This window comes from Suillus discolor (assembly GCF_016758755.1).
Source record: "Suillus discolor strain FC423 chromosome Unknown F5147scaffold_24, whole genome shotgun sequence".
In the NCBI taxonomy this organism is placed as follows: Eukaryota; Fungi; Basidiomycota; class Agaricomycetes; order Boletales; family Suillaceae; genus Suillus; species Suillus discolor.
The window spans coordinates 309,014-322,572 of NW_024541271.1; the positions used below are offsets into that span (position 1 = coordinate 309,014).

Consider the following 13,559-nt stretch of genomic DNA (forward strand, 5'->3'; position numbering starts at 1 on the left):
CAAAGAGACATGTCGACACAATCCGATTTCCGTCGTAGCACCATATGTCTCATCAATCCCATCACCAATGGTAAGCACGTGAAATATTATGCAATACTCATCTCTGATATGTGGCTGTGCCAGTTTGCCTATATATGGTAGGCACGTCGTGGAACGAACTCGACGCGGCCCGGACCGATGGACCCACGTTCGAGAAACTGGTGAAACGTCTTCGGACACGGTCAGTGTATACAGCCAGCGGTGCTACAATTATGGCGGCCATTTTTGCACTAATGGCTGCAAATTGGCCTGCATCTGTGGCACTTTGGACTGATGCACTCCCAGCTCGTGCAATTGTATCTATTGGGTTATATCTTGCTGCTTTTTGTACGTGCCTATATGCTCGTATACTTATTTTTTTTAATTCAATCCATATAGGTATGATCACCGGCTTAATTAACCAATATAAACTCGGACGTCTTTTCCATTTGGGGCCTGATGGTTTACATGTACGCAATTTTAAATTCTTATTATGGTAATATTTACGTAATATTGATGCAGACTCTCTCGGGATCAGGCAAATTGCTTGTTTTTTTTGTGTGTCAGTGCATTACATACGTACATTGTTGGCTCGCTTCTGCACTCCTCCTCGTTAGTTTCTATACCGGACTAGTACTCTGGTATTCATCACCAGAGGTCCTCGCTTGGGAGTTAGCAATTACGATATACGTGGGAGTCGCTACTCTACTGGTCGTAGTACTTCACTTCTGGTCTCTTTCATATCCTCCGACTCCTGCTTTGCGTCTCGGCATCTTGTCATCTTGTCCCAACTTCCAAGTAGCATCAGCAATAATTCACTTTAGCTCTTTTGCAGGCGGCCGCTCGTCCGCATCCTTTCTGTTTTAGTTCGTTCCTACATCTTGAACCGCGTGAAGGACATCGCTTCTTCCTCCGACCATGTCTCCGTGGATTTCGACCTTTCTTCAAATGCGTCTTGGGCTTCAGGACTCCTCTCCACGAACCCTTACGCAGCATATTACGAGTCTGACAATGTATTGCTCGAGGTCGAGGGGAGTGACGAGGAGTATCAAGAGTCGGGCGGGCTTTTGCTCAGTGCACACTGGGACTCTGTCAGTACCGCTCCTGGAGCGACAGATGATGGTATGGGCGTGGTGACGCTGTTGAGCATGGTGAAGTACTTTGCGGAGAACAGTCCCAGCCGGACGGTGGTGTTCAACATCAATAACGGCGAAGAGGACGGCTTGAATGAAACGCACGTGTACGCTGTAATTTTGCCTTTTGCTTTGCACTCACTCATCTTACTGCCAGTTTCATAGAGCATCCGTGGGTCAATAACACTGATACCTTGAGCGTGCTGCGGCAGGAGGGTGAACGGTTTAATCAAACTGTACCGTATTACTTTACTGACTGAAATCCTGAAGACGGCCACTACTTTTCCGAGCGACTTCTCGCGCTCCTCTGGCGTCCTGGAGCACTTCTCGTCCCCACGCAAACATCATCACCAGCGATGCGTTTTCGCGTGGTGTTATCCGCAGTGGTACAGACTACTCGGTTTATGAGCAAGCCGGACTCAAGGGGCTAGATTTTGCTTCCTACTGTGGGAGGAGCAGGTATCATACAAAGTACGACTCTATCCCTGGTATGTCCGGTGACAAGAGCAAAAACGCGTTATGGGCAATGATGGAGGGAACGCTGTCCTCGAGTCTCGTGCTTGCAAACGATATCAAGGGCAAAACGAGGACAGAGTCCATTGAACAAGGAAGTGAGCCAGTGCATTTCGACCGTGAGTTCTTCCCTTGCTATTTCCTCTGGCCACATCTATAACTCTTCTCTCATCAGTCTTTGGTGCCGTTATGATCGTGTTGACATTCCAAACTTTGCAGATCGTGAACATCATCCTCCTTACCGTCGGGCCCGTCATTCTCCTGATGTTGGTCTACTTCGAGCATATCATCAGATGATCAGGGTCACGTCTCGTATTCGTTCTGGATACTATCGCACTGCAAATGGTGATACACACCGCGAGAGCTTTGTGGTGCGGGCATCAGCGAAAATAACACATTTCCTCAAAGGCTTTTGGGTCTGGTCCAAATTCTGGATTGCTTTGTTGCTCGGTGTTGGCTTTCAGATACTTTTAGTGGTAGGATATGCGAAGCTGAATCCATTCGTGAGCGTTTAGTCCCTCGTTCTCCGCAATCACTTGCTTATCGATTGTCAGGTCATTCATACTCACCCTTGGCTTGTGCTTGTGTCTACATTATCGCTGGCTTATCTCACAACAGTTCTCGCTCTCACCTTCCCACCGACGAAGCATGGCGTCGTCCCTGCTCCAGAACAGCAAAAGCTGTCTATCCTTCTCCATCAGTATGTTCTCACATGGGTACCGCTCGTATACACAACATCAGCCGTCGCACTTGGGGGAACATATTTCATAACTGCCTGGAACGCGGTGGTTCTCCTTGGCACCATACTTGCGTGTGTGGAAGGCATGGCCGGTGCTCGGGGATATGAAGACGAGGAAGAAATTGGAAGGCAAAGGCGTCAGGTGCGAGGTGTGCACTACGATGCCGTGGACACTGCCGAGAACGGCGACCAGCGCGTGGGCATCATTGAGGAAACTGAGCCGACAGAGATTACACCTCTCATCGCTCAGCATGGCCAACCCACGCCATCAGGTGAAGAGCAGAGCACTATTGGCTGGTGGATTGCCCAGCTTTTAGTTGTTGTTCCGCTGCCCGTTATCCTAATGTCTCATATCGCGGTCATTTTGCTCCTTGCGATGAATCAGACGCGCATAGATGGAGCCAGTCCTTCTGGTGGTGAGTACTTGACGGATTTCGTGTTGTATTGATCTAGTGAGCTGACGTGCCGTGCAGTTTATGCAGCGGTCTCGATGCTGGCGTTATTCATTGTCCTTCCCCTTGCACCATTCAGTATGAACATGCATCGCTAGCTGAATGGTATTATTCTCATCATCTTCATCCCACGCGACACACACAACTGTGTGGCCTTTGTGTCATTCGCGCATCGGCCCCGTGCAGCAGGTGGTGCCTTCTACGACTACACTTCTCGATACGGCGCAGTCAGAGAAGACCGTATCACCCTTCGAGAAAGTATGTTTGGGGAGTACGACTTCCTGAATATCCAGCCGAAAGGTGGAAAGGTGAAGACTCCCGTTGAAATTGCGCAGGACGAAGTGAAGAAGGGCATCTTTGAGGACCTAACTTCGAGACTAGGTCTTTCCTCCCTGTTGGATCTACCTTTTAATAGCTTTATCAAATGACCAGAGGCGTCGAGCACGCATTGTGAAGGCTATTTTGTCTGAACCAGAGCTCCTCGTACTTGACGAATCTTTAAGTGAGTGATTGAACTTAAATATGACGAGCGTGAAGTATAATGGCTGTACTTTATCCAGCCGGCCTTGATGTTAATACTCCCCCAATCTTGCTGAATGTCCTTCGGTCACTGCATGAGTCTCGCAGTCCACGCATTATCATGGGTCTTAGGATCCAGGACCCTGTTCCTGAGTGTATTTCACACATAGCTCTAGTGACGGGCGAAACTATCCTGACAGGTGTCAAAGATGAAATCATGTCCAAGGATGCGGAACATCACGCAAACGCAAAGGAAGCTGAGCATAAAATGGCAAGCACCACTCAGTCATATCTGCAGTCTGGCCTTGATCATGGAAAGCCAGTAGTTGACATGAAGAATGTAAACGTATCATACAGCCCACGCAAGGTAAATTCTTCACTGTTTCCATGTCAATGATGTAGTTTCGATCCAGGTGCTCAAAAATATGGATTCCCATTATATAGGACAGCATCATTTCACAAAACATTCTTATTAGCGTCCATATTGATGTACTTATTAGCGTTATTTAATAAATGTGCGCACACCATGTGTATTGACTTTCCTAGAACACCTTGCAATCTATTGGAGGGTATCCCTACTATCAGCATCAGCCTCGGTAAGGGTAGCGTGGCTTTATTGTCATCATAAGCTTTGCAGTTAGGGTGCCATTGCAGTCCACATAAGCAGTATTGCTAAAGCAAAGTAGTCCAAGTTAGCCCGAGGTTGGATTAAGGAAGAATACTTACGCGTGCATTGGCCAATCACTCAATCGCCAGCAAACTGTGAGTCTGGTGTCGGCCCCATCCATGTAATATTTATATACTCTGTGTATTAGCCAGAGCAAGTAAAGAGTAGCCATGTATGAATAATGGTAAACTTTAGTATGCCTTCAAATGAGTGGGAATGATAGACCTACCCCCCAGGTGCAAGAATGTGTGATGTACGCATATCAAGGCGTAGAGGTTGCATGGTATCAGAGCCAGGTGACAGTTTGTTGGCCTGAATTTCAAGTACAGCATTTGGGCGCACTGACGGGCTATCTCGAGAAATACCAAACTCAACAAACCAATCCCCTGTCAGCACATCCATACTAAAGCATAACACCCATATACGTCCTTGAGAGAATCAGGTGTTGGTATCAGTGCGAGGAACAAACCAAAATCTTGTACGACATACCCTGGGCAACAAATTCTACTTCCAATTTCCGTGCAGTACGCAGACGCTTCTGGAACATCCTGAAGACAAAATGAACAAAGAAGTTGTTTTCGTTACTGCGCGCGCTCAGGGTATCCCCGTCATGGACTTGAATGTCATCTCGCGGACAACCCAACATGCGTCTCGAAGACCTATCCTTGGCTAATAGTACGCACTGAGTTACTTTTAGGACATGATGTATCTGCACGTACAATCAACCTCATTGTCTCCCAAATGCAGTAGCATAAATGAATCATGGTCGTTCACTGCCATACATGCAAGACGCAAGTCGGCAGAACAAGCACGTGAGAATTTTGGAATGAATTTAACAAACTCCAGAAGGGCTTCTCGCCGGTTGTTTACAATCGCCCAATACAGCGCCGTGTGGTTCTCGATATTGCGTTTTTGGAGCAGCTTTGAGAACTTTGCTGCTGGGAGAGCAGCAGCGCAGGATTTGATAATCGGGGCGACAGAGGCAACACCGAAACCAGGAGAAGAGACAATTTGATGGATGAGAGATAGAACAGAAGCTTTGTGCTTGGATTGTAGGGATGAAAATACCGATTGTTTAGATTGACTGGAATCTTTTGATACAGACACATCATACGAGGGAGGTGTATCGGAGCTGTCATTGAAGGCTATGGTGGCCATTGTGGTTGTTCGACAAAATAGGGGCTGCCGCTGGGCCGTCATACTATTCTCTCGGCTCTATCCGTTTCTGCGTCATGCTGTGTTGAGACGCCTTCGTAACTCCATGAACACAGAATGCATAGGCCTCGAGGGCCGGCAGCCGACCGACGGCGAGTCCATGTAAATGATCCATGCCGATTCCAGTCAGAGCGCTGTATAATCTTGCAATGGATACAATGAGATTACCAAGTTGGCTTGTAGCGCATGTAACTGCGCGCGTGTTCAGTGATTGTCGTTGATCCTGATAGTTGTAAAGGATACCAGGTTTGAAAATCCATGATCATTATAATGTAAAAAGTACTGCTTGCTAGTCAATTATAAAGGTCTATCTTAAGGATAAGAAATAGCGACGGACTTGATCCCGCCTGGATGCTGATATCTATATGGTCTATGGTATGTGTTGCCCAGAAATGGTAAGCCACCCTCGTTCTATTTCATGGTGATGCGAGAGTCTTCAACGCTTCCTGTATCTTCGCCTCCTCCTGCGCCCATGAAGGCACAGGGATCCTGTATGTATCTCCGACCCGGGCATATGAAATATCGCCCACACGCGCGACTGGCTTGAACTTTGTGAGGTCGACGGCACCTCTGCCTGTGAGCATGTCTTTGCGCACATGGAAGTACTTGACGCTCGCGAGGATGAGCGTGCTGTTGTGCTTGCCTGTGACTGGGTGGGTGATATCTATCGATTTGTAGAGCTATTGAGAGGCGAGGATGTCAGCGAACAAGCAGGCTCTGTGTGAAATGAATTTACCTCGCATTCCATGCTAAAAGCGCTTTCCTTGACGCGCGAGGCTCTTATTTGCACCTGAACGCGTGATTGTTAGTCCACATATCATATGATGAAGGTGCACGCGTACGCATTTCTCCTTTGTCAGACCGCTGAGAGCCCACTCGTCGAAGTCGGGAGGAGCGTCTACGGCAGTCGCATTTGCATTCTCGACGAATGCCTCGCTGATGATGTTCACGGCGAATCCTTGGCCGTTCTTCAGGTTCGCGGTCGTGTCTTTGAGGCTGCCCGTAGCATTGTGGTTGATCGCGAATGAGATGACGGGCGGGTAGTTCGTGACCTATGGGACGAAGTTATTAGACCATTAAAGGGACGCGTTGTTTGTCGCATTGCTCACTGTGTTGAACCAACTGGTAGATGCAACCCAGGTAGTAAGCATGCAGAATATGTTAGATTATGGGAGCGTGTCTTACCTGAAGGGTGCCAGGTTCTCCACCCCATCCTCGCTGATCGTGGATACGAGTGACATGGGACGTGGTAGAATGCCTGAATTCAAGAGCTTGTTGAGATTGCTGTCGATCACGGTCACGATCACGGCTGACAAACATGTGGAGGAGTACGTACATGTTGTCCATTTCTGCTGTGCTGTAGACTTTCCACCCTGCGGATTCGCCTGCAAGCCAGTCTTTTCCGGCAGGAGTGGCGTCGACTCTCTGGCCATATGTCCAGGATGGATTGGGTGATTGGGTGGTGGTGGAGTAGGAGGTGGTATCGAATGGAGGGATGTACATCGTTGGTAAATTAGCTGGATGAAGACAGCAAGACTGACCCTGTAAGGCTGTATTTATACTAGTTACATGGTCGCAAATATCGAGGCCAGTTTTCACACATATGAGGTCGAAGCGCTGATAACGGATGATGCTGACTGCTTGGCTTACAATGCTATCTCATAAGGACGCAAGTTGGGGATCGGACGATACGAAGACATGGATGAACGCATAGAACCGACGGTGTCGAGTCCGTGATCGCATTAAGTCAGCCATGGCAGTGCTAGATATGTCAGAACTTACAAATGGATCACGTGCTCCCAATAACTCTACTAATAAGAGGTGATAGACCGATCCGCATCACTACGACGAGGGTTAAAAGGCAGTGCTGAGATCAGGGGATGTGCGCTTTACGTCGCCTGTGTGCCCTACAATTGAGAGTATCGTCATGGTACACCTTGGATGGGTGAATTTCGGAATTGGTTAGAACAAGGTGGTGTTGTTGATGCTTGTTTATACGGTTCCGAAATTGATACTCGCACATGTTTTCCAGACAGAGCTCCTGCAGGACCCATTAGTAGCTAGATCAGCATATTTGAAGGATATAATATATCTCATCCGACGTTACGCTCTGCTCTGCACTAGACTGCTTTTCTATGCAGCGCGTTTCAGACATCCCACGTGATATTTCTCATCTACATTGAGAAGGATCAATAGAGATGTCTGCAAACCCGAGGCTTTCAAGTCCATCACCTGGGACAGGCATGTCTTGAAGGGCGAAAGTGTAAGTCATCATCTAAAATGTACATTCACTACATAACGCTAATGCTACAAATACTAGTGGCTATCAAACCCCAATAACGAGCATCGTCGAACTCTTCGGTTATTGACGCCTTGCAATCATAAGTTACTCAGGTGAGCAAGTTATCTCTTTGTGCCAGCATCCTGACACGCCTGACCATGATGACCATCACCTGTTGCCTTTCTAGTAGGTGCCACCTGCATCACATCACAATGACATTGAGCACCGCGTCACGACAATACTATAGCATCCCTAACACTCACCACAATCAACCGCGCCTGCTCCCTTGACACCGCTACCCTCCTCGCTTTCCGAATCTCAAACTCAGGTTCTGTCCCATCGAGTTGCGCGTACGACGGCCGTTTCGGAGCTCGTACATCGATTGTGCTCTACGAATATCACGTCAGCACAACGACCGTACAATAAAAGAGCGTGCTCACAGACCTGTTGAGTCATATCTTTCAATGCTAAGTCTTAACGCGTAGCTCTTGGTTGGAAGGCACGTTTTGTTGAGACTCGCACTTTTAAACCCAAGGATTAAATACTTCGAGAGCTGTGGGTGGGCTCCACAGCACGAAAATAGTCGTCCAAGCAAACGAACAAAAACTTTAGTGGCATAGTGAGTGGCGCCTGCTTTGCTTCCACGCTTTATCGTCCACAATTGCTTGTACACTAGGTATTTGCTTAAATACCTCTTTCCCGAACATGAGAAGGTCATCGCTCGCTTCCCTCATTCGCATTCTAAAATCTTAGCTTGTATCAGATAGTTCCAGGACTTGTATCCTCTTACGATATAAACATGGAAATGGGTCACGCACGTTACAACGCCATGGACGCACAACGTTTCGACCCCCATGGACGCACTAATATGGTTAGTATTTCCTTTGGTTTCATTGCCCTGCGTTTCTTAACATTATTCCTCGTCTCTGTTTCATTCTTCAGAGACTTGCCTCGCGTTTCAAAACCCGCACTTCAGATTCAACGCCAATGAGGCAGGGCCCTTGCGTCAAGAGCGAGAAAACGAACGCGAGTGATGTACGGCCGGACCACGAGGGGTCGTGCCCATCCCCTACGGACACATGCACTACACGCGCCACTTCCTCTACGCCTGACGACGTATATGACCCCGTCGACATCGTTGTCACGCGTACCATCATCCGCCCTGATTCCAATCCCCGTGGTGGCCCTCGTATGCTATCTCGCCCACAGATGGTGTTTAGGCGGATGTTCTCGCGCTCGCCGTCTTCCACAAACACCTACTCTCCCTCTCAATCTTCTTCGTCATCTGTGTCACCGCGATCCACCCCTCCTTCACGCTTCACGAGCCTGGTGCTCAGAGCGCTCAACTGTCTCAGCCCATCCTTAGCTTTTGATAGCGATGTGGATGATATGAAGGCGCACAGGACGGAGAGACCTCTGTTGCTGGTGATGGTTAAGGAGACAAGGGAAAAGTACGAAGATGATCGGGCATTTAAGGAGATCGTCGGGAGTGTCTTTCCTGCTGCTGGTGTGAGGGGTGACGCTTGAGCTTGGTCTTTGCATAGAGTGGGGTCAGATGGTTATGAATGGTTTTTGCTGTAGCTCTGTATTGCGTACAATGATTCCGTATTACACTAACTACTTACAATATCTGGGGAATGTCTGTACACTTTTATTCACACGTATTTTATAGTAACTTGGTTGTCATCTATTTTAATGTATCTACTTTCGTGTTCACCATGGTAGTGAGTGTTGCGTGATCAAAAGTGGGAGTTTATGCACGTTCATGCAGGACAAGCCGAGGAACAAAGAGATATCAAATGTTTTCGTGGTCGGCATAGCGGGAGATTATTGCGTCAAGTCTACTGCACTCGATGTAAAGAAATACGGGTTCAGGACATTTGTGATCAGGGACGCGGTCAGGAGTGTGTCTGATAACGGTCTAGAATGGACAAGGCGGGAGTGGAAATCATCGACACGGCTGAAGAGCTTTTGACGTCAAGAGTGTTATCTCAGTAGCTTATGTACAATTAGTCATTTACAAGATCCTATGCCAGCGCTTGTTCAATATCAACGACTACGCACCGAAATGCCTCAACAACTCGTCCCTTGAATTTACCACCTCCTTGAGGAGTACCTCCAAAACTTTCTGCCTTTCATCTGCATTCATGTGAGCATCTACCACCTCCGTACCGAGGACCTCCGAAGCATTCTGCATCTCGTCTGCATTCATATGAGCGTCTGCCACCTCCGTACCGAGGACCTCCGAAGTATTCTGCGTTTCGTCTACATTCATACGAGCGTCCACCACCATCTGCACCTGTTTCGAAATGCCATCCAAGGCCGCAATCATTGTGTCCTTAGGAAGCATCGCCAAGCCTTCTTTGCTCACACCTCTAAGACTCGACAGTATCTTGTTCGTGAACGCGATGAGAAGAGGGATGACGTCAGGACACTCGCTGAGCATTTGTGGCTCCCAAGCTTGTTCGACGAGCAGCACCTGGTTGTCCGGGCGCGCTTCAAACCAGGCGTTCCACTCTGGCCAGAAATAATTGTCAACGCAAGCAATGCGGGCAAATATCAGGACCAGTCGTAATGAGAGTTCCGTATAGTCTTCATTATGAGACAGTGGATGAATAGTTTTGGCTATGGAAATACACCGCTGCATATGGTTGCAGCTGTCTTGGCGGAGCTGCAAGAGCCAATACTCGCTATTTGCAAGGGCGAAAAGTACTTCCAAATAATGAAGATCGCGCTTTAGATAGATGAATCGATCTGGTGATGTGTCACCTGGCGTGATGGTATCGCTCTGGATATTTTGAAAGGTTGCAGAACGCAAGGCTGGGAGGAGTTCATCGCCAACATCATCTGTGATGTTCACCAGATGCTCTCTGATAACGTGAGCTACCTTCAGCCCAACGTGTCTGTAAAGAGGGGATTCTTCGTGCTGCATTGCGGATATAATTTTGCGCACTACCGTAGCTGTTGTCCCGGAAGTGAAGATGGCATCGTCAGTGGAAAGCATCAGCAACGCATATGCAGATGCGATGGTATCTTGGAATCCCGGGTCCAGCCATCTGCGGGGAGGATACCGGAACTGGTGATAGGATGGATCGAGATATTGGAGCAGCACGAAAGCGTCCGCATTTGCCTGACATGAACCCCAGATCGTTTCAGAGTATATAACCTCGGATTTGAAAAGGTTATCAATGGAGCAGCACACATAAAGGCAGAGTGCTGGGGTAGATGCGTCTTCAATATATCGAGGTACGGTGGCTTTGAAGACACCGGTGCTCCATGTCTCCACCTCGCTATTCTGGAAATGATGTTTGAATTCTGTTTCACTGGCAAGGCGTGCTAAAGGCTCCAGTATGGCTCTAAAATGCGAGACTTCATTTGCTGAAAAAGTGCGTGACCTTGATGATCTTGAGGAAATGAATCGAGGAACACGTGAAAATATGCCGGAGCGTGTCACTTCGGGATGTTGTACATGAATGGGATCAGCTTGAATTGCGGCTGTGATATCTGGACGTTGCAGAAGATCAAGGATACGAGGGAAGATTGTTTCAATGGTGTCACTGCACGCATTCGATGATCAGCCTTCATCACACATAGAGATCAGGTCGAGTACCTGTTATCTGTGATTTTGATTTCCTCGAGATCGATTGACTGCCAATCGAGGATCGCGATCATAACTTGAAGACATCTTATAATGATTTTACGGGAAGGAAGTGGATGTGGTCGATCGATAGGCAGCAGCCTGCGGATAATATAGATCGCCAGAGGTTGCAAAAACAAGTGACGGCTATGGATATCCTCCTCAGACAATGGCAGTTGCGCTCCGCAAAGACCATGCAATAGAGGATATAAAAACCATTCAAGAGTATCATTGGGTAGGTCATCGAGACTGATGTCTGGGCCAAGTGCACTAATGATATCTTTTCCTTCGGGTACGCTAAGATTCTGTGGGTCGCTAACGATGTCGAACCATTTCTGAAGCACAGTCAGCACAAAGCACAACGACAACGTGCCATGACTACGGTGCCCATCCACACGAAGTGTTGCTACATCTTTAATACCGACTTGGCTAAAGATGGACGAAAAATGATTCTTGTAGACGTAGGCAGTGAAATACAGAGAAGTCAATGCTTTCGCATATATGAATACCGCAGGGGATGGAGAGGGATGTTTGAGCCCGTCCTGAACTAGCCTGAAAAGTTTTCCCCAAACCGCCCATGATCCGAGAGCATCAGTAGGGAAAGTGACGTCGGGAATCCTTTTCGCGGCGGAAAATATGGCGTCGGGATCGAGGGATGTCTGGCAGAGCCAGAGGACAGAGTGTGATACATCGACAACTGGTGGGTAATCAGGAGCAGGAGGCGTTAATAAATATAACGCCCCCCAAACAATTCTTTGTAGAATGGACAGAATAATACCAATCAGGTTTATGAGAATGATTGCCAATAGTTGCGGGATGAGACCCCACACACATCTCCACCTGCCGAGTTGAGTATTGATGGCGTAAGCTAGCCAAGTGAACGGACGCATGACGTAGATCGTTGTGAATGATTGAATTGCGCTCAGGCTATTATATGCGAGTGGAAGAGCCGGCGTCGTAAAAGGGCAGCTAACATAAAAGTGGCTGCTGATGGAGGCCACAATATAGAAAAAGGCACCGAAGGACGTTGTTCCAACGACAACAGCAGCCACAGTGCGTTGCTGGGCCCATAGATACGCCCCAAGACCCGTGCCGAAGAGTAGCAAAGAAAGCTGCAGTAAAGCAGGTATACCACGAAGGACGGCTTCAAAGTGCCACGTTTCGAGCCCGTCGACTTTGAGCTGCCGCCTGGTGCGACGAGACTCACGAGATCCTCGTGTGTTGTCTCGGTAGTCCCTCAGCCACTGCTTGCCCAAGACGGCTCCAAGAGCAGCCAGAAGACTGGCTGAGAGACTAGCATACAAAAGGGTCTGAGTCCAGATGATAATCCAAAGGGGGCCATCCCACGAGGGAAGGCTCGGGACTTGCCCTGGAAATGCGGTGTTATTGAGTTGATGGTATATCATCATTAATAAGGCATTTGTCGTGTCGCTGGGATCGGGGCTCAGGTTGGGGAGCATTATCCCTAAGAAAGTGGCACTGACGGCCGAAAAAAGACCCGCCTGAAAGATACGCTCGGTCAACAGACAGAGACTCATTGCATAAGGCCAGAAAAGCTTACGAAAATTAGACTATTGTCCAAATCCGAGAGATACCTCTCAACGAATGATTTGTCGAACTCTTCTGCTTCCTGATCGTATACATCCCAAAAACCATTCCAGTCATCCGACGGGAGTGGTTTCTTAGCAATGGTGGACTGCTCTAGCACATCGAGAATTTTGCGCAACAAGAATTCGGAACTGTAGTCACAACACATGTTCAATACTTCATAGATCTTGTGGAAAGCAAAAGACATACTTTTCTTGTTGCCATTGGGCGGGAACTGTTGGATCGTCTGATACTGACATCCCTTATTCTTGCAGGCAACGAGGTGAAAGGCTCCAACAAGGCTGAAGCGCTGACGCCTGCAGGCGGCCACGCGGCCACAGCTCATAGTACTTGAGCGCTTGAGCTGCGTCACGGTAACGAGACTTCTTTACTAATCGCGAGCCGCTCACAGCCTGAGTTGGCCTGAGGTAGTCTCAACTCTCCCCTAGTCACCACGTTCGAATGCAATGAGAGGGCCTCAAGGAGGCCAAAGACAGTCGCAGGTTCTGTGCTTCGCTTGTAAACGGCATCCTCGATAGAGTACTCTACGGTCTCTACCCGTAGTACCGTACTGTAACGGGGTCCTCGTGACCTCGCCATATTGTTCTGAAACGTGACTTATCCTTTCCTGTTAGCCGTTATGACTCTCATTACTTCTGACCACGACGAGTACCTTACAGAGGCCTCGGCCGACTTGCTTGTTACCCGTTTTCCTCCCTCCATTCGTACCTATCCGTTTCGTTCCGAATGGCCCCAGTTAAATAGCGCGCACTTAGTATAGTTACAGGAGTGTTTTCT

At 48.3% G+C, this 13,559-nt stretch overlaps 5 protein-coding genes across 5 annotated transcripts; 2 read left to right on the forward strand and 3 right to left on the reverse strand.

Annotated features, from left to right (window-relative positions):
• Positions 1-9: 9 nt before the first annotated feature.
• F5147DRAFT_798447 (uncharacterized protein) lies at positions 10-3,991 on the forward strand (the record flags this gene model as incomplete). The annotated part of the gene is made up of 14 exons (XM_041443227.1): positions 10-70; positions 142-366; positions 418-488; positions 541-794; positions 854-1,258; positions 1,309-1,374; positions 1,422-1,783; positions 1,840-1,930; positions 1,966-2,167; positions 2,219-2,823; positions 2,877-2,901; positions 2,954-3,236; positions 3,271-3,357; positions 3,416-3,991. The coding sequence occupies 14 exons, from the start codon at positions 10-12 to the stop codon at positions 3,769-3,771; spliced, it is 3,093 nt and encodes a 1,030-aa protein (XP_041293397.1). The 3' UTR covers positions 3,772-3,991.
• On the reverse strand, positions 3,962-5,199 carry F5147DRAFT_760723 (uncharacterized protein; the record flags this gene model as incomplete). The annotated part of the gene is made up of 6 exons (XM_041440492.1): positions 3,962-4,046; positions 4,101-4,178; positions 4,271-4,353; positions 4,384-4,469; positions 4,531-4,710; positions 4,761-5,199. The coding sequence occupies 6 exons, from the start codon at positions 5,197-5,199 to the stop codon at positions 3,962-3,964; spliced, it is 951 nt and encodes a 316-aa protein (XP_041293398.1).
• A 55-nt stretch (positions 5,200-5,254) lies between these two features.
• F5147DRAFT_612074 (uncharacterized protein) lies at positions 5,255-7,088 on the reverse strand. The gene is made up of 6 exons (XM_041432451.1): positions 6,593-7,088; positions 6,442-6,540; positions 6,366-6,378; positions 6,099-6,308; positions 5,993-6,046; positions 5,255-5,936 (listed from the first exon to the last, which is right to left on the reverse strand). Exons 1-6 carry the CDS (start codon positions 6,757-6,759, stop codon positions 5,673-5,675), a joined length of 807 nt encoding a protein of 268 aa, XP_041293399.1. The 5' UTR covers positions 6,760-7,088; the 3' UTR covers positions 5,255-5,672.
• Positions 7,089-7,986: 898 nt separating this feature from the next.
• F5147DRAFT_692737 (uncharacterized protein) lies at positions 7,987-9,239 on the forward strand. Its single transcript, XM_041437205.1, has 4 exons — positions 7,987-8,036; positions 8,091-8,156; positions 8,214-8,408; positions 8,480-9,239. Exons 3-4 carry the CDS (start codon positions 8,337-8,339, stop codon positions 9,062-9,064), a joined length of 657 nt encoding a protein of 218 aa, XP_041293400.1. The 5' UTR covers positions 7,987-8,036; positions 8,091-8,156; positions 8,214-8,336; the 3' UTR covers positions 9,065-9,239.
• Positions 9,240-12,415: 3,176 nt separating this feature from the next.
• F5147DRAFT_575941 (uncharacterized protein) lies at positions 12,416-12,930 on the reverse strand (the record flags this gene model as incomplete). The annotated part of the gene is made up of 2 exons (XM_041431294.1): positions 12,416-12,676; positions 12,736-12,930. Coding segments are annotated over 2 exons (456 nt in total), but the record flags the coding sequence as incomplete, so codon positions are not given.
• Positions 12,931-13,559: the final 629 nt, after the last annotated feature.

Coding starts and splice junctions, on each gene's coding strand:
- F5147DRAFT_612074 (XM_041432451.1), bottom strand. CDS start 6,759: ATGTACATCCCTCCATTCGATACCACCTCCTACTCCACCACCACCCAA. Junction 6,541..6,592: donor ACAGCAGAAATGGACAACAT/GTACGTACTCCT, acceptor CGTGATCGACAG/CAATCTCAACAAGCTCTTGA. Junction 6,047..6,098: donor GTCTGACAAAGGAGAAATGC/GTACGCGTGCAC, acceptor TCACGCGTTCAG/GTGCAAATAAGAGCCTCGCG.
- F5147DRAFT_692737 (XM_041437205.1), top strand. CDS start 8,337: ATGGAAATGGGTCACGCACGTTACAACGCCATGGACGCACAACGTTTC. Junction 8,409..8,479: donor CCCATGGACGCACTAATATG/GTTAGTATTTCC, acceptor TTCATTCTTCAG/AGACTTGCCTCGCGTTTCAA.